The 19,632-nt window shown below is 40.5% G+C and overlaps 2 protein-coding genes across 2 annotated transcripts in view; one reads left to right on the top strand and one right to left on the bottom strand.

Annotated features, from left to right (window-relative positions):
- LOC136713018 (cytoplasmic phosphatidylinositol transfer protein 1) overlaps positions 1-8,508 on the top strand; it is a 33,921-nt gene extending 25,413 nt beyond the window's left edge. The window contains exons 7-9 of the mRNA XM_066689910.1: positions 565-720; positions 3,914-3,977; positions 8,085-8,508. Of these exons, the coding sequence (XP_066546007.1) occupies positions 565-720; positions 3,914-3,977; positions 8,085-8,350 (486 nt within the window). The 3' untranslated portion in view covers positions 8,351-8,508. The remainder of the gene's footprint in view (positions 1-564; positions 721-3,913; positions 3,978-8,084) is intronic.
- Positions 8,509-10,224: 1,716 nt separating this feature from the next.
- Positions 10,225-19,163, bottom strand: LOC136712452 (ectonucleotide pyrophosphatase/phosphodiesterase family member 7). Its single transcript, XM_066689059.1, has 6 exons — positions 18,858-19,163; positions 12,793-12,938; positions 11,749-12,375; positions 11,236-11,473; positions 10,779-10,908; positions 10,225-10,583 (listed from the first exon to the last, which is right to left on the bottom strand). Exons 1-6 carry the CDS (start codon positions 19,105-19,107, stop codon positions 10,523-10,525), a joined length of 1,452 nt encoding a protein of 483 aa, XP_066545156.1. The 5' UTR covers positions 19,108-19,163; the 3' UTR covers positions 10,225-10,522.
- Positions 19,164-19,632: the final 469 nt, after the last annotated feature.

Here is a 19,632-nt window from a genome sequence, read left to right as displayed (position 1 = left end):
AACAATATTATGTGCTCTTGCATCTGAAAGGTGAACAACAGGAAGGGGGGGTGGAGTGCCGGCGGCGGTTTGTCTCGGCCTCTGTGCGTTTGGTCTGCTTCGCCGTGCCTTTGACTGACTAGTCCTGGCAGCACTGCATTTAGAATGACATTGCATTGTAACTCGTACTGCTTACCTGCTTAAGATTGATTAGGTAAGGTTTGTTAGATAAATCGGTGGCAGGGAATGTGATTAGTAGACTTTAATTGTGCATTCAATTACACTTCCTTACGCTTCAGTAGAAACCAATCTAAGAAAGGGGAGTTTAATACAATACCGGATACAACTAAAATTGGGAGCTAACCTGTGCAAATGACAATTTGTTCAGCATACTTAAAATGATATCCTGATATCTTCATAGTCTTCTGCTCTGTGCATGGCCACGACAGCCATCGGAGGCAGCGTTTGATTGCTCTCAGCCCAGGGTAAAATGGCTATGAAAATGAGGTCTTTAAAAAAAAAAAACAGGACATTTGGTTTATTCTTCAATGTGCAATTGCTCTGAACAGAATCATTCTCTTTCAGGATCTCCGGTGCTTTGCCTCGGTAAAAACGGGAAGAGGCCCTTTAAAAGAAGGCTGGAGAGAGAACACCAAGCCAGTGATGTGCTCTTACAAGCTAGTGGGAGTCAAGTTCGAGGTGTGGGGTCTGCAGACAAGGGTGGAGCAGTTTGTACATAAGGTATCCCATTCTTTAATTCTTGTTTGTCGGGAATAGTGGAATACTAAACTCGACTTTTTGTGTCATCTCATACCTGGGCCTGTTTAATCTAACATCATTTACATAGGTTGCTTTCTCTTGTCTGGACTTGAAGTACAATAAGATGCATTTTGTATTAGAATGTGTTAATGAGGCATAAAGACATACAGAAGCTTCTTGGGTGTTATAGAAGTACAATGGAATTACTTGTTTGGAGATCTTGTGGGGGAAAAGTAAAAAGATGAGCAAAAATGGGATGGAGTACGTTTGGAAGCAATGCCACACTATTAGAAGGAAATTACCCATTTGCCTGAAGAGAGAAGGATTTATTTGTGCTCACTTATTGCTCTAAAACCAAGTCAGTAAATGCAAAACTGATACAGAAACTGGAAACAACAAAAACAAAAGTATGTGACTACTAAAATGGCACTGGGCTGGACACATTGCAAGAAGAACGGACTAAAGATGGGCTGAGGAAGCTGTAGAGTGGATCCCAAGAGATGATAAAAGAGCTAAAGGTTTTCATTTGAATGTGCATTATATCATATTAAGGAATTTGATGTTTCGGGTATCTATGTAGAAGATGGAGAGAGAGCAAGAACAGGTGTAGGGATCATTAAAACATTTATTTTAAGCAACAAAGTCTGTAAGGGCTTCTGTATTAGTTTAATGAAGTGAATCAGAACCCATTTAAACTGTCGATTTAATTAACTCTTTCCTGCCGTACAAGTTGAAACTTCCCAGGTTTCCATGGATATAGTGGCTCTTATAAAGGAAGTCCTGTTTCCGTTCCAGTGCAACAGTGGCAGGCACTCTGAGAAATTAAAAACATAATTGGTGTCCTTAAAAACAATTACTTAACTGGGATGAACATAATGCAAATCTGATATTTGTTTCGAGTTTTACGAGTTGAATTCAATTAGACGCACACATCACAAGCTGCTTTCAATAATCGTGGATTACACACTGACAATGTATCACACGTTTATGACCTACAATAAAGAACCACAATGTTCCTGAAGCTCTCCTTTGATGTGACATTTATGCAATTTAATACACCCCCCCCACCACCATCAATTTTTGTAGGTGTAACTGGGATGAATCACATAATTTTATATAACTGCAACAGAACATTTTCCCGTTTTATTGTTGGTCCACACATTCTAAAACTCCCAACTGCAATCAATTCCAACCAGAAGGAGATTAGCCCAGTTTGAATGTTTTTTTTCCTTATTTCATGAATCTGCTGCTCAGCTAGCAATGAACTTTGTAAGGAGCAGTCTACCAGCCAAGCATGGACTCCCATTATGTAGCTGTTGGAGCTGGAATGGCTACAAATCTTAAGCAGCGAGATTCTTGTTTCTGTTCCTACCCCCACACTGAAGAACCATTTGCTGCATTTGGTAGCACAATAGTTAGGTGAAAAAACATAGCATTAGTGCCTCAAGCAGAACATTTCCAGAGTCTCAACTTCACAAAAACAAACTTATTATTGCTTAAACTGGTTCTCTTGGACATTTTAAAGGATTTAATATGGACATCTAATCCTTGAGAAGCACCCAAACAAAACAAAAAAAGCATCTTCTGTGCAAAATCGTCACTATCGAAGGTTTCAGAAACCAAATCAATAGTGGACAAAATTAGATCAGTTCTGTCTGCTGAGAAGAAGACCTGTGATCGTGTCCAGAAAAGCATGAGTCACCATGTGGCCTTCAGCAGGATAACAGGAGATGGATGCTAATCTGTTTTGTACACAGACTGCATTTGGACAATTGGATTCCAGTCTGAAATAATGAGGGTGCTGTCAATGGGGTGAGCTTAGCAGCAGTGTGAGATTTACAACACCTTTGGGATGACACACAAGTTTTGGCTGGAGTCTGATAAGAGAACGATGTGCGGCTTGTGTCAAAGAGGAACATCAAGCTCTAGTCAGGTGGTGGAAAAATATTGGCACTTTTTTTTTTCATCCTATTCTACTTTGAAGACTAATTTATTTATGATTGATCCCTAATGCTCTTTAAAGACCACGGTGGAAATGCCCAATTCTAGCTTCCTGACTCCCTTTTGAAATTGTTTTACAGAGAATATTTATTTTGGTGAACCTGAAAGGTACATCTATTGCATAACATCTTCACCAGGTGTCTGCTATTCATCATGCTTATTCCACCGGTATGGAGAGCCGGAATAGAAAAATCACTGGTCTGTACAAGGACTGTGGAGAGAGACAAACAGGAAGTCATGATTCATTGACTGGGAATCCGGACATTCCCTGCTCTACGTGTTCGGTACACCTGTGCAGGTTTGTTCCGGCAAGCGAGAGCTGGACTTGTCATCTTGCCTTGTTCTCCGCACCCTGTATCAGCTGGCTTTCGTGTCTCTCTCTCTGACTCTCTGCCTCGGCTTCACTTTCAGTCCTGCCCCTCCCTCCCCGTCGTAGGTTACGGCAGCGTGGGCGTTTTGAAACCAGGGGAAGAAAGACCGATATAAATAAAGGGAAGGAGAACAATTCCCGGTGTGCCGTGTCTGAAAATAGAAACCTTTTAGTGCCGTGCTTCGTGTCGCGTCCTGAACGCTGTTCTGCGAGGAGGCGTGAGACTGAACGTCTATTTTTAGCTCTCCTGCCCGTTTCCTGTAATCTGCCCAGCCATCCTTACCACTGGGGAGCTTGTTACCGTAAAAACGCTGTTTCGGCTGTGCACATGCAGCTGTAACGGCGGTGAAGTAGTGAGATTGCTGCTGGCTTTTGTTTTCCATGCAGAATACAGTATGAAGCATATCTTTAGATTCGTAATGATTCATTACTTATTTGATTTGTGTGGATGATGCCCCGACGTGATTACATCATAGCGCTGTTTATCACCACACTCCTCTCAGCACAGGTTGCTTAATTTCTGAAATTCAGCGGGGAACTGCAATTAAAATTGATTTATGCTGCTTTTTAAAGACTGACAGCCACACATTATTTTACCTTCTTAACCCCCCCCCCACCGCCCCGCTCTTATGCAGATCCATGGCCCTCCTCCGAGCCCACGGGTGCTCTCAATCACGCTGTCAAAGCTCTCGCTGCAGGCTCTTTCGTTTAGCATTGTCAAACGCCATCGGGTCCCCTGCTGACTCGCTGCCCCCTTCAGTGCCCGTCTGACTTCTTTTTTCTGGCCATGTGTTTCTGTTCCAGGTCATCAGAGATATCTTGTTGGTGGGGCACCGGCAGGCCTTCGCTTGGGTGGATGAGTGGTACAGTAAGTAGCTCCTTTTGATTGGCCTCAACTTTGGTCTAAACTTTGGTTGGGATTTGGTTTTCAAAGTGGAGGCAAGATCCTGGTGTAGGTGTTGTAGCCTTCAAGCTCTTCAGTTTGCAAGTATGCGTGTAATTTTAACCCCCCCACACACACACACAATCCCTCATTAGATAATAGTCCACGATGCAAAGCCAACACACACACAATGGCTCATTGTCTTGAGCCCAAGAATAGACTGAATCACTCTACTGTAGGTCTTCAGCTGAGCACACAAGCGTGCTTAAGAGGTTTTCTTCAAAGCCCCTCTGTGGTGCTTGCTTGACGGAGAAGGGGTGGGACTGGGCTGACTGTCCTCTGGGGTATTCTACTTCATCGTTCATAAGTACTCTATAGGTATGCCAAAGAAATAGATAATGCCATAATGATTTATTGTAACAAATGCTAAACCCTAGATTACATTTGATCTGTTCTACAAGGATGTCTGAATCTGTCATGATCTGTACGTTTCTTGCAACAATGTGGGAAAGTGCCTCTAACTTTAAAGTTAATCCTTGCCATTGTTTGTCTCGGTTGTCTGCTATTAGACCTTCTGTCACTAACACTTAACAATATCACAGGGGGATGCTGTTTCTTCGCACTTGAGAACACGTCTCAAAGTGTCAAACGTGGGGACGTACTAACTACTTGTATAACCCTTTCCTTACCGAAAGACTGACCTGGCCAGGAGTCGATTTTCCCTGTATCACCGGGTAATAATGGCAGAGTTTCGGAAGAATGCTCAATCTGTTCAGCCTTGCATTAGTACTCATGCAATGGAAGTATTCACATGATTTGATTTTGGCCTTTGCTCAATTGTCCTTTGTGTTTTGAAATATATAAATATGCCTTTGAGATGGGATTCATTTAAAATACAATGCCAAAACAACAAAATGTACTAACAAAGATATTGAACGCACCAATGCTGATTCAAAATATGACTGGGATCATTCCATATCACACTAATTTGGTTCAGAAAGGGTTAAAACAGTATTTCTGACTGACTAACTGGAGCACTTTCTTTCCCTTTTATTTCTTATTAATATTACTGTCTTCCTGCAGTCTACACAGATAAGAAATCTGATGGTCCTCTTTTTTAATCTTCTGGACATATGCACTTCATTCCTACTAATATCCTTTTTTTCCTGCAGCTACTAACAGACTTCCTGATGCACAAAGCATATGGCTGCTTTGCTTTTCTCCTAATAGCTACAGATGTCTGCACTGGAGTTAAACTGGTTGTATCAAAGGTAGCTCTTGATCTGAGGAAAAAAGGGTAAAAACTTGGCTGCAGTTTGCTGCTTTGCTGTCATTGTAGTGATGAGTAGCTTGTAGAGTTGAACAATTTTTCCACTCTTGCGGGGCTTCGCTGTATCAGTGTTTTGAATCGTACTGCTATGACATGTTTTTGTCAGATTAAAGACGGGACATCTGTCTGAAATCAGTCTTTACATACTTCAGAGACAATAGTGAACTCCTCTAGCTTAAAAACAAGCTGGATTCCATATAGTCTGTGCTGGTATAGTAAACCATAACATTTATTAAGAGGGTAGTGTATTAGACAGTGACAGATTTGGTGTCTTTACATTAGACTTGAGTGTTTAGCTTGGTTTAGAAGGTCTAATTAGGGTTAGAGTCAAGTCTTGAGTGAATGTTTTACAATGGGGTCCTTTCATAGACCATAATGGCAGTGTTTTAGTCAGTGAGTGTTGTATTTTCCTTTTTTTCTGAGGGATTTGAGTGCAACGTCCTCTGTAATTGGTGTAATGTAAAGATTGGAGTGTTTTTACACTGTGGAGGGGTCCTCTCAAGAGTGGCCTTAATGTAGCCAAAAGTTGACTGTGGGAAAGTTCCCATTGGAAGAGTGTTGCTTTCAGATTGTCAACGGGTATTTTGAGTGTAAAGTGATACAACCACTTGGACTCAAGTGTGGATGGTGTCGTGTAAAGTCTGCATTGATTTGGCAGGCAGATATAGGTCAGGGGTGTTAAAAATAACTCTTGATTGTGAAATGGGGTGGGGGGGGGGGAGTCAGTGGTCTCAAAACAGCAGTTGTGGCTACCAACCTTGACCTTGTTTTCCTGGCCATACCACTGCAGACATCTAACTTATTTTTATTTGTTTTATTTCTGAATGAAATCAAGCCTTTATTTTCATTTCCAGTGACCATTCAATCTGAACTACTACTTTGTGGACTATGTATCCTGTGGATTGCAGGTCTAAGGAAAGCAAAAACAGAAACTTGGATGTCAACACGTGCGAATTATAAGATAAATGAGGGAGGCTGTGTAATAATGGGTTTTAATCCAAGAATTCGATGCAGAACGTGAGTCATTGTTGCAGGAGGATTTGTAAAACGTTTTTTGCAATGTTGTAAAAGTCCTCCGCTTTTCCTAACACCAAACAAATACCATGCCTGCGTTCTCGCTTTTTAGATTTGCACTTTAAAGAGTTATTTTCAGATTCAAACTGCAGAAAAATCTGTTCTTTATTTAAAAAAATAAAAAATAAAATTGTATTTGATGCAGTGTCCTCATGTAAATGTATATAAACCATTTAATTAACCTTAAGCATAGAGGCCTTAAACTTTTCTTGTACAATTTCCAAATATCTTGGCAAGACTATGCTTCTTATTCTTCCCAGTAAGACAGTGCCTTATATCTGAGTCTGAGCATCTTATGAGAAGACTGTGAAAGCAATTCCAAGGCAAGACCTGTTTGTCCTGGATGTTTTATTTTGAACAATTGTGGTTTAGTGATATCAGAGGATTTTGGTACTAAGCAATCCTCAGTGCAGCTAGTTTCTATTTAATCAGTTTGATTTAGATTAGTTGGCCACTGAAGGAAGGTTCAACACTGCCTTCTAGTGGAGTAAAAGCAGGTCTTCTAGTTAATTTCCTAATTTTCCTAAGCTCTTGATAGTTTTCCACCAAGCACCTGCCTGCCTCCCTCGCTCATGATTCAGGGGACACATGGAATGGATGTAAAGGCTTGACTTTAACTTGGTGACGCAAATGCATGTGAAATCGGCAAGCGGATAATGTGAAATTCTCCACAGCCATGACTTTGGAGGACGTCCGTAAATTCGAGAATCAGATGCACGTGGCCACAAATCAAAAACTGGGATACCAAGAGACATAGCTGACACCCTGCCAATGTATGTCATCTTTTATTTCATTTTAAAGTTCATATTCATATCATGAATACAGTGAGTTACACTTTCTAATCTAATGAAAATGATAGTGTTAAAGGGACAATTCATTTTAATGAGACTTTTATCACAATGGTTCCATACAATAAAAAGAATGTCTAATGACTGATGAGCCATCAAAGCAAGCTTACATGCTTCTCAGTAATGTAATGTGAAACTTCAACAGTACAATATACCTACTTCCCAGTTGGAATATTGTTCAGTATATAGGCAGTCCACTATGCAACTTTTTAACTATTGTTTCTTGAACTGTTGTGGAAAATGTTGATGTTGATTGCTTTTATACCTTGTCTCATGTTTCACAGTATTAGAGGTGAACACTGGGCAATACTGCCATCTAATGGGGAAATATAGCACTTATTTTTTACTTCAATATGCAGTTAAAACGTCAACCGTGCATTAATCCCATAGGTATATTACAGACCGCTGATGTTGGACTTTCGTTACCACCTTGAACAACATTTTGTGCTTCCGATATTTGTATTACTGTGAAGTGATTTGTGCACGTCTTGTTTTTTTGGTTTTGTTTTCAGAATTTTTTCTGTGTGTTTTCTTGAGGTGATTTGCCATTTTTTCTTTAGTGTTCAAACTAATCTGTCTCAGACTCGTCCCAGAGAGATGTGTTCGGTAAGTGTTTTGAATTCCTCTAAAGTATACAGGGAAATCCTGCACAGCCCTGATGTAACCCCCATGGTTTATCCTTCCTGACGTTCGCTCCTAATGTGCCAAAGGAGAACATGTCTGCCTTCGTTTTTCTTGTCCTTGTGATCGATGCATAACTAAGAACAGGTAACGGAGTATAAAATGCGAATATCCCCCTTTCAAGGACCATAACTGATGTCCTTTCCCACCCTCCACCAGATATGTCCATGGAAGAGGTCCGGGAGTACGAGAGAGAGACGCAAGAAGCCACCAATGAGAAAATTGGCCTGATGGCGCCCACCATCTCCATCCACGAGGTCGCCCAGCCACCCACCACACGCAGCGCCCCGGCCAGCGCACCTTCCACCCCTGTGAACGGAGACCCCCCGGACTTCCTCAGCGTTCCCAAGGATCGGCCCCGAAAGAAATCCGCCCCAGAGACACTCACCCTCCCTCAGCTGCGAGAACGCGCCCTTCCCAAATAGCATTCCCAAGACGGGAGAAACCTGGACTGAAGCGTTCCCTTTCCGGTTTTAGTTTATTTTCTAATATATTTCTAATACAGTACGTATGTGTACATGTATATATGCACATGTATACATATTTATGGAGTTAACAATTAATAAAACAAGATTTAAGCGTTGATCTAATGATAATTTTATTTGTATTATTGTCCTTGGCAAGGTCTGGAGTTCAGAGAAGACATTGCCAAAATGGCCCAGATGTTTCTGTATTTTTCTGCCTCAATTAAGACGGCCATAAACGTTTAGTTAGGAGGAGGTAATTGCACATTGTGCCAGTAGAGTTTTTCGAATCCTACCCTTTACATACTCTGCAATGGACGCATTACACTGAGAACGCTCTTTCAGGTTCAGTCCGATTGCAGATGTAACATGCGTATTGAAATGCAGGGGAGCTGCTTTTATTCAGGTGTTTGTCTAAGATGATTGTTACGCAATTTGTTAATCAAAAGTGCTTTTGGAGGTTGGGGTAGGGTGCTGACATTGGTCTCGTTCCTTTGTGATTAGCAGGGATATTCCTCTGAAATTATAGCTCCTTGTAACTCATTAGCATATTCTTGGATGAGACTGTTTTAAATGTTTAAGAAAACAAATATCTCCTAGGATTGTAGTCCAAAGACAATAGGAGGAAATGCCAATGGAAAGAATTGCAATATAGTGTATTTTAAAGGCCTTAAATGCAAGCCCTAAGGCAACGTCTTTTGTTGGTGTAAAAATGAAATGTAGGTGATGCATGATTTCTCTGGAACTTAATTCATACATTAAGTTCTGGTTTCAAACTAAATATTATAATTGTCTTTTGAAAAGACTGACTTAGATGCTAAACTGAAATGCATTCTGTTCACCTATAATGAAAATTATAACAATAATGAAATGGCAATCTCTCCACTTTTATGTGGACTACAATGTTTTATTTTAAAATGCACGTCTTTGGGATTTTTTTTTGTAATCTTTGTATGCTTCTTGAATTTGCTAAATTGTTACTTTATTACCGAATAATGCGATTCAAATGTCATTTGAGCTGTAATTTTCATGTTTAATGTTTTATTCATTTCTAATGCATTGGGAAATCTGCTGGTTTCATTTCAGATGTATGCTGTACAGGCATTTTGTTTCTGCACTGTGTCATATGCGTTCCTGCTGTTCAATCTCCTAAATGAGAGAAATAACTAATGCACGTTCTATCCAACTAGATATTCCACTAGCTCAGAATTGTTCTGTCCAGTACTTAAATGCCCAGAGGGACAGAGACAGAGTGATGCCAATTTTATGAATCTACTTTCTCACCCCACCCTCCTGGATCAGTTTAAAAATATATATAAATTTCCCCGGTTACAATAATTCCGTATGTACTATGATTAACTCATCCTACACAGTACACATGCAGCTTGGCCACCGACCGGACCGAACACTGCGTATTCCTGGACCCCCTGGGCAGCATAAGGGGCAAGTAGAGGAGATCGTTGCCAACTCTGAGGGCAGCTAATCCTGGTGATCCACCTATACTTTGGCCCGTTAAGATACCAGCTGTCTCTAAACTGCAAGAGCCAGTCTGTACTATTTAGTTGAGGCCTTGACTAGTTCATCCACCTTATTCTTGGATTTAGTTTTAGTATAGATCCCTATCCAATACATTTGTGACCGTTTCTTACAGTAACAGTAACAGCCCTGTAGTGTAGATGGTTTCTATGGCTTCCCAGTCATCTGTTCCACTTGAAATGAAAGTCAAACCTCGCAGGAGCTGTTTGCAAGGACTCACTGACTTTATGTAAATAGTTGTATATTCTCCGTCTGTGGCAGCGCAAATGGTTATTTAGCAGCAGGTAGTAACAAAAACAAACTGGAACATTTTTTTTAATATTAAAATAATTTTCCATGCTGTACAAAAATCTGTCTGTCTTCCTTTTTCTTGAGACATTGTATAAAACAAACCCATAACGTCTACACCGTTATTCATCCCTGTGATCATGAAAATCATTCTGGTTTATCATGATTGAATTGAAGTTCAGAAACAATGGATATCGTTTTTTTTTTTTTTTCTGATCAGCATCACCTCGAGGTTTATGTAAGTATTTTACTGTAATGTCTAATGTCTCTTCTTCCAAGTTTCAATGCCAGAGCGTTTTAGCCTGTGACTCAGAACGTAGTGGCCTTCAAATCCTCACCGCTTGGCTGGGCTTGAGTCTGGGCTCTCGACCTGAGAATTGAATTAAAACAAAAGAAAAAGAAAAGCAAATTAGAAATCGATGCCTTGTAACATTCAAATTTACAAAAAATAGAATTGAAATCACATTTTAATAATAAAATGTTGTATTCATTGGAAAGGCTGCTTTAAAATTTGCCATACTTTTGATCATATTTGTAGTAGTAGATAACTACACTGTGTACTCACGCTTTTTTCCTTTGGTAAACCGTGTAGCTCATATAAGTGATAAACATTAAAGCCAGAATGCCAAGGATGGCACATAAAGAGATTGCTAGCACAGCGTTTGCAGATTGCTGGATTCCATCTTCATTTCCATCTGAAACGAAACAGAGTCACTGGCATCATATAACCCACCATTCTAAAAATATTCTGCTACTCTCGTTCCCCGCAGAGAATGGGAGCTATGTAGCCCTGTGAAGCCGTCTTTACTGTGTTTTATTATGTGATCTTATTACATATATTCACAGCCATCTCTGTGTCACTTCAGTAGCACTTTTAAGGTATTCATTACTATTTGTGGAGGATTCAGGAGCTTCTAGCTGGGTGTTACAACAGAATTTTAATTCGAAATTGATTTAGTGATAGTTAAATAAAATGGAGAGACTCATGATGATGATTTTTCTCTGGAATAAAAGTGCCCTACCAGGTTTCAGATCAGAATCGCCCACTAGCATGTGTTCTGTGACCGCCAAGGAACCATTGTGGGGCTCCGGCATCACACCCAGAAGTTTGCACATGAGTGGGTAGATGTTGATACTGTCGAAAGGGTCGGCGAGGTAATTCCTTTTAAAGTCGGGGCCAAATGCTCGGAAGATTGTTTTCATATCCATTTCCTCATTGCTGAAGCCGTGGTCTCCTTTGTTGACGTAAAATATGATTCTCTGTGAAACAACACAATAATAGTCATGGTCTTTTCCTTCACCCAGGCTAGGAAACAGGCAAACCTCCAACAAGTTCAACACACTACACTACAGTTATGTAACTGGTACAGAGACTCTTGGAAAATGCACAATTTACTTGTGTGTGTATATATATATATATATATATATATATATATATATATATATATATATATATATATATATTATAGTGTAGCATGACAAAGTATATGGCGGTGATTAAATAAATATTGTAAAGAATTGCACAAATGACCTACTGAGTTCATATTGTAACCCAGATCCCCGATGACGATAATGGGCTGGATCCGCTCATGTTTGGCCAAATGGAAGTTCTCCGGGAGCTCTGCCTTCTTGTAGACCTGGAGGTGTGGATGAGCATTCTTCAGGGCCAGGTACACCTGCTCCTCCATGCCGGCCTTGGGTGTGATCATGCCAAAGCCCCCGTAGTCCAGAATGTCAAAGTGGACCAGTTTGATGAAGTTCATGTAGTTGGACAGCTTGATCTCTTCCACAGCCGGCGCCTTCTTGATGGTAGTCATGCCGTGGTCGGAGGTGATGATGAGGTTGAGACGGTCAATCAGGTTGTGGCGCCGTATGGCCTCCAGCAGGAAGCCGATGGTCCTGTCGATCTGCCGGATGATCGCACGCCGGTCCTCCGTCTCCGGACCCTTTGCGTGCCCCACCGCGTCCGGCTCCCCGTAGTAGAGTGTGACGAAGTCAAAGTCCTCCTTGGTGAACCAGCCCATGACTGTGTCAATGTTCTCCCGCCACTCCATCTCATTAGAGTCGGGGTGCGAGTGAGACTCGACCAGGGCCCTGTTGACTGTCTGGCCGCTGAAGTTGGCTCCCCCTCCAGGATAGTGGAAGGATGCTGTTTTTAGTCCCTGGGGTCAGGTAAAACATTATGACATTGAGACAATCTCTTCATTTGATATTTTCACTGATTGTCAATGTATAGTCACCAGCACTGAATCATTTTATTGCCGTTTGTTTAGTCTTTTTTTAGTCCTCTGATTTTAACATAATGCAAAAGCTTCTTATCGGTGCCAAGTCAAACTAATCAATCACTATACATCACGACTAGTCATTCTCAGACAAAGTGCTGATCATATTAAAGGCAGTGAAAATTGAAAATGACAGAAACCCATCAGCCATCAATCTGTCTCATTGCTATTAATTCATGATGTTTTTGCCTTTAGCCTGACCCATTTCCCATGGATTATGATCATAGTCTATTTGCAGATCTTATTGCATGGGGCATGTGCAGCGACCAGCGAAATACTGAAACACGGGAAACTCGCCTGGTTCTGAGCGGTGATCCACAATGGCGTGACCCCATTGTCCCACCATTCGGATCTGTTCTGAGTGTTCTTGTGCGGTACTTTCAGAAGGGTCTGCGGGTTAAACATCATGTTGTGCACAACACCATGGTCTTCAATCCATCTGCCTGGTGTGAACAATTCAATATGTTTAAAACTTCAAATACTATATTTATACCTGATTTAATACACTACTTTTTCAGGTATGGAGTAAATCCTGTAAACAGATTAGGCTTATTTTGCTGGTGTAAGGCAAAAGACTAAAGCAGGTCTTTTCAAATTATTTTAGGAAACTAACGGATAGTTTTCTTAAGTTACCTGTATTGTTCTACCACCAGGTGGCATAAAAGCACAACACATGTTTATGCCACTAGGTGGAGTCATTCTAACTCGAGGTAATTGCAGCACTATTTAAGAAAACAAAACTGAATTATTAATATGCCTATGATGTCATCACCCATGCCTCATAATTGCATACATTCTTTCACTGACTATATGTGTACAGTTACAGATATATCACAAAGTATATGCTGAGGTGAAAAATAACCTTTTTGTCAGAATGAAGATTGATAGCAGACGTGTCATTGTTAATAATACATTATATATTTTAGTATTTCACATGAATGTCAGATAATATTATGCATGCTTATATGACTCACACTCACAGGACTTAAATAAAGCAATCATTACAGGCCCATCTGAATTAGTTTGGTCTCCATTAAACCATTAATCATCATTTAAAAAAATCAAATAATGTAGGCTGAATGATGCTTGATATAGCTATACACATTTATAAATATTTAAGGATGAAAGCTATTTTCCAGTGAGCAGGTGTATTGCAAGGTTCAGCCAAATATGGATTATACACATACAAGGTTTAAACTGTTCAGATGTTATTTTTGATTGAGTCCCTTTAAACATATTTTGACCAAGGGCACCAAGTACTGTTTTTCTTTTACAAAGAAAATGGGAGAAATATATAGCTTTTGTGGGCTTAAACCACATATTTCAGCATTTGTTTGCAGGGGGGTTAAATCTGTAAATAATACACAGAGAGAGAATGGGGAATATGTGTATGAGAAGTATACACCAATAATATGGGATAGAGAGCAATCTGAAATACCATGTGAATTTATCTGTAAGCCAGTGAAGAATGTGTCAAGGTAGGTCGTCTGAAAGACCACAGAGAGCTCAGGGTTGTGGTGTATTAGTGACTCATCTGAAATGATCAGTCTGCTGTAAGAAATAATTCACCTGGGTGTTCGCTTGTGGCAAACTGTTTTAGAATGTATTCTGTGTATTTCGGGCTTGTTAATAATACACCCCCATGCCCCTGCTCTCCCACAATGCACTGCACACTGAAAACTAGAAAATCTGCAGTATGCAAAACCCATATGCAGTATACTGTGTTCGTTTTTCTCAACAGTCATGTGTTATATACACCGATCAGCCATAACATTATGACCACCTGCCTAATATTGTGTAGGTCCCCCTTTTGCCACCAAAACAGCCCTGACCCGTCGTGGCATGGACTCCACTAGACCTCTGAAGGTGTGCTGTGGTATCTGGCACCAAGACGTTAGCAGCAGATCCTTTAAGTCCTGTAAGTTGCGAGGTGGGGCCTCTATGGATCGGACTTGTTTGTCCAGCACATCCCACAGATGCTCGATTGGATTGAGATCTGTGGAATTTGGAGGCCAAGTCAACACCTTGAACTCGTGATTCATCAGACCAGGCCACCTTCTTCCATTGCTCCGTGGTCCAGTTTTGATGCTCACATGCCCATTCAGCAGTGGACAGGGGTCAGCATGGGCACCCTGACTGGTCTGCAGCTACGCAGCCCCATACGCAACAAACTGAGATGCACTGTGTGTTCTGACACCTTTCTATCAGAACCAGCATTAACAGTTTCAGCAATTTGAGCTACAGTAGCTCGTCTGTTGGATCGGACCACACGGGCCAGCCTTTGCTCCCCACGTGCATCAATGAGCCTTGGCCGCCCATGACCCTGTTCCCGGTTCACCGCTTTTCCTTCCTTGGACCACTTTTGATAGGTACTGACCACTGCAGACCGGGAACACCCCACAAGAGCTGCAGTTTTGCTCTGACCCAGTTGTCTAGCCATCGCAATTTGGCCCTTGTCAAAGTCGCTCAGATCCTTACGCTTGCCCATTTTTCCTGCTTCTAACACATCAACTTTGAGGACAAAATGTTCACTTGCTGCCTAATATATCCCACCCACTGACAGGTGCCATGATAACGAGATTATCAGTGTTATTCATTTCACCTGTCAGTGGTCATAATGTTATAGCTGATCGGTGTATATATATATAAGCAATCATAACTTTAAATTTAAAAAGCTAAATAAATGGGTTATTCCAGGACATTTTCTTTGCTTTAGTGTCTGTATTAGACTTACTGTCATAACAATACAAGAACACAGTGGCTCAAATTCCTTAGACTTTAAAAAGCATACCAAAATAAAGAAAATAACCCTTTTTTTTCTAGGCTAAAGGGGCTACAGACTTACAGGACTGAAGATAGACAAAGATAAGTGCAGAAATGTAAAAAATAATCAATCCTATAAGAGGAATAGTACTTTTAACAAGGATTTTTAGAACCAAACACAGCCGAAGGAAATTGACGCTGCCCTGCGCTCCATCTAAATTCCTCTTGCGCTCGATTGATAAACAAAAACTAACTAATCCCCGTTTTCTATTTAAGCAGCAGAAGATAGATATATTAAGTAGCGTATACTGGTTGCCTCAGCACAAATCGTACATGGCGAACTGTGCTTACCTAGCATTGGCAATTAAGCAGACTCAGCAGCTGCCTGTTTATTCATTTTTCCTTTATCTTTCTCAAGCACATATAAGCAGAATAACTGCTCACTGGGACACTGGGGCTTATGATTAGGGTTGGAGAGCCTCTGCATGCGAGGATATTTGTGTGTGAGAACCTCAAAGATCTATCTTTCTATGGGCATTTGTATCTCTCTCTCTTTTGGCCAAATCTGGGATTCCGGGAGGCAGTTCCAATTTAGAGATCTGAGAGGTAGCTTTCCCGAGAAGCGGAGCGCGATTCTTGGTGGAAGAAATGGGGAGAGACGTTTGAGTAGTGGAGGAAGAGTTTCCAGCTGATCCAAGCATTTCTTCTAAGCTGCTTTGCAACTTTCATTCCGTCCCGGGCTGTGCATGAGTAATTCTCTTTTGTCCGTTTTCTTCACTTACATCTATTTCTATACATGCACGGGCTTATCTGTTCACGTAACATTCACCCGAGTGGAGATTTTTCTTTATGTATATAACGGTCTGCTTTATCAGAAATGAACACATTTCTCCTTTCCATTATTCATTTACTGTTCCTGTTTAATCCTTCGTGTTGTATTGTGGTGTTTGTTCAACACGCCGGACTAGAGGTTGTCTGTAAGTGATACAGCCTCGTAGAATAAAATATATATATATATATATATATAGTATGTCACTAGTATGTATAATGGTGACCGTCAGCCACAGTACTGTCGAGATCTGTATTTTCATTGATACTGGTATCTTGGGAGGCAGCGGGAACATAATGGTGGATGATTTTAGTTTGAAATCACATCATGAATGGGTAGTTATTTTCTAATGTGAGCTTTCAGAACACAATTATAGGTGCTAAATGCCATTATAACTGAATCAGCTTAATTTAGACCCCCAAAACTCTGAAGAATCAAGTTGGACTTCCTAACTTTTTTGAAAGTATTAGGCAGCTTTGATTTAAAGAAAGCTGTATGTCTGGTTTTATCAGAGACAAAAACAACACCATTCAGCTTCACTACTCTGATGCACTTACCTGAAATTAGCTAATCATAAGGAGCACTGGGGAATGTTAGTTTCAGGTCATTAAACTCAACAGTTTAGGCCTAGGCTCACGTTTATTGTGCTTTGTCCCTTTTTGACCCGAGATCCTCATTACAAGCTGTCAGATAAAGTGTCTGCTATAACCGCAACTCCACTCTCCCAAGTTTAAGAACTAATGGGTTCAATTTCTTCATCATAAGTGTCAAGGACATTCCTGCAGCCCTCGTCATCGCGGACCGCCTGTGCCGCTCCAGCAGCGCACATTGTTCAATCTATTTAATACAGCAGGTGGCAATGCTTCACTAAGCATTATAAGCTGATAATTTGAGACCTTGAATAGCGAGACCTTGGGATGATTAGTCACTGGTCAAAGATCATCTGGAAAGGCTAAGCTCTCACTGACAGTCGGCTGAGCTTCTTCCCATTAAATGGAGAAACCGCGCTACATCTCTAGCTTGTGGGAGCTGTTTTCTATCCGGGAGGAAAAGACTCACAGGTGCTCCGCTAGTGTTGCCAGCTAGAAGATGAAATATGATAGTTTAGCAAAGGTGGCAGGAATCATAATGTCTCCTTGTGCACTGACTTTCAAAATTGCTCCGAACAACAAGCAATAAATCAGAGTTATCTGCACAAAGAACATTAAAAGTGATAACACCAAGCATGTTATTGCATGCCTGTTTACATAATGATAATACAGTATTGAGGAACTTGAAGGGCCAAACACGAGCCAAGCCAATTAGATTTTATTGAGTCTGGAGAAATGTTTCAAAGACTATTAAGGCAGGAGGCGACGCATCAGCAGTACGTTTGGTATTTCTCTGACCAGAACCTGAGCTGAGATGCATTGGCATGAGCTCCGGAGACATTGTTTCTTATTAAATTACACACTGCTACCCAGGTCTATGTCAGCATTGTTTTTTGACAATACATAATATCTTGGCTGACAGCTAAAAACGAAAGTATGTATTGTGTTACTCTCGTGGATAAGTCTCAGAGGCCCCCACAAAATACCTCAAAGGAAATGAAGGGAATAAATAAAAGATATGTTGGCACTAAACCAGAGCTTTTTACTTCTCCAAGGGCCACACACAGCTTAATATTGGAAGACATTGTCCTGGTTTTCTTCCAAATCAAACCTTTCACTACCTTATTAATGTGTAAAGTTTTTTTAATCATCACATTATTAATTATTATAGGTCTGTCCAAGTAAGGTTTATATTCATTTATTTTCTACTGTCCTTCTTTGCTTGCAGGGTTAAGTATTTGTTGCCTTTATTCATTTTGAACCTCAAGCATGCACATTACATTTACTGGACAAATGTTTAAACTACAAAGAATGTATTTATTACAGTACAATTGAACTGCATGTAATGCAACTGCAGTTCTCTCCCGCTGTCAGATCCTCACATCTGGGAATAGTTTTCTTGCTCGTTTACACGGCAAGAAGTGAATATACAAAGAATTTTGCAGGAAATGTGTTGCTAGGGACTGGCTGCAGCTGAAAGAGTTTGTCAAATATTACTTTAGTGGTTACATTACAGTCCCTTCAGACTGTTTTATGTGATGTTTTGTTTTCTCAGTAGGGTTCAAGTCTTCAGGAGAATGACAGAAAATCAGTGTGGAAATGAGCTTTTTTTTGCTGTATTTGCAGAACCAAGTCACCTGTATCTTACCTCCCTTGTCAAATTCCACTAGGAAGCCTGTGTTTCTTTGTGTGTTTTGTTTTGACTGCCCGTGTTAATTCTGAGAAGCAGTGCTGTGTGCAAGAACTTGTTGAGGAATCACTCAAACCGACCAAGGTAATACATGAGAGTTAAAGCAAGGTATATTTTTTAATTCAACGAATCTCCTAAGCTAGTCGAGTTTGTGTTTGTGTGTCAGTTGATGCTAAAATTGTTTGTTTGTAAGGTTATATTTAAATATCAGGGCAGAATGAAATTTAAACATTTGCAGAAATGTTTGATTACAAGCTGATACAGTAGAGTTTTTCTACCTATTTATTTAACTGTAGTTATATTCTGCACAGATTCTTTCTGGTGAAAAAGGCATGTCAAAGGAAGAACAATTGAATGTACCATTCACATTTATTTAATATAGTCCTGTAAGATCTAAAACAACATGGTGCTGTTTGTATTGAGTGGGAAATGGTCTGCAGCACTTCAGTTGATCAGAGGGACTGGGGACAGAAATCCAAAAACTCCTTACCTGTAATGGTGGTAAAATGTGAAGGCGATGTCATTGTTATCATCGGGGGAGTGATGTACTTTGCCTTCACCCCCTCTTGCACTAGGTAGTCCAGGTTTGGTGTTTCAACGTCCTGGTCATAGTTCCACCTAAAGCCATCAAAGGAAACCACCAACAACTTGTTGAAAGTCTTTCTCTTGGCCTGCAACGGTCTGCCTTCACCCTCGTGTATTAGAAGAACTGCAAGCAGGAAGAACCACCTTGCAGTCATTGTTTTAGATTATCTGATTGCTCGCGTGTGGTTCCAGAGCTCAAACAGATCTTTTTTTTACCAACGCAGTTCCCTTATATACCCAGCTAGGATCATGAAGATAAGATTAGATGTCAGAGTCTTAAGTCCCAGCAATGCAGGACATTTTCATGCTTTGCAAACATGCACTTGTGTCATGGATTGGGAATGAAACGTTTCAACGGCTGTTTGATGGTTTATCAAACAGAATATGCAGAGGTTGTCAGATCCTATCACATTGCAATACGATCAAACAAATGTTTTATCTACATTTGTCATTTAATAATGTGCTCTTAGATAAGCTACACAGACATCACTTCACGTCACTTCACGTCACTTCAGACATTTGCCTACCTGCTGAAATAATGTAAAATTCATTAATCGTGAGATGTTTAGAAGTATTTTCAATAACGTAAATCACGATCAGGTGAACCCTATAGAAAACTATCACTGGAGGGAATGGTTTTGTTTTGGGGTTTTCTTGGCCAGTGAGCCCCTCTCTCAACT

The sequence above is a fragment of the Amia ocellicauda genome, chromosome 17 (genome assembly GCF_036373705.1).
Source record: "Amia ocellicauda isolate fAmiCal2 chromosome 17, fAmiCal2.hap1, whole genome shotgun sequence".
NCBI classification, from domain to species: Eukaryota; Metazoa; Chordata; class Actinopteri; order Amiiformes; family Amiidae; genus Amia; species Amia ocellicauda.
Note: the sequence above shows the minus strand (reverse complement) of the source record. Positions and strands in the feature narration are given on the sequence as shown.

Excerpts from the sequence above, each read along its gene's own strand:
- LOC136712452 (XM_066689059.1), bottom strand. The coding sequence starts at position 19,107 with ATGACTGCAAGGTGGTTCTTCCTGCTTGCAGTTCTTCTAATACACGAG. Across the intron at positions 12,939-18,857 it reads ACATTTTACCACCATTACAG|GCAGATGGATTGAAGACCAT; the intron begins GTAAGGAGTTTT and ends TGTTCACACCAG. Across the intron at positions 11,474-11,748 it reads TGGGTTACAATATGAACTCA|AGAATCATATTTTACGTCAA; the intron begins GTAGGTCATTTG and ends GTTGTTTCACAG.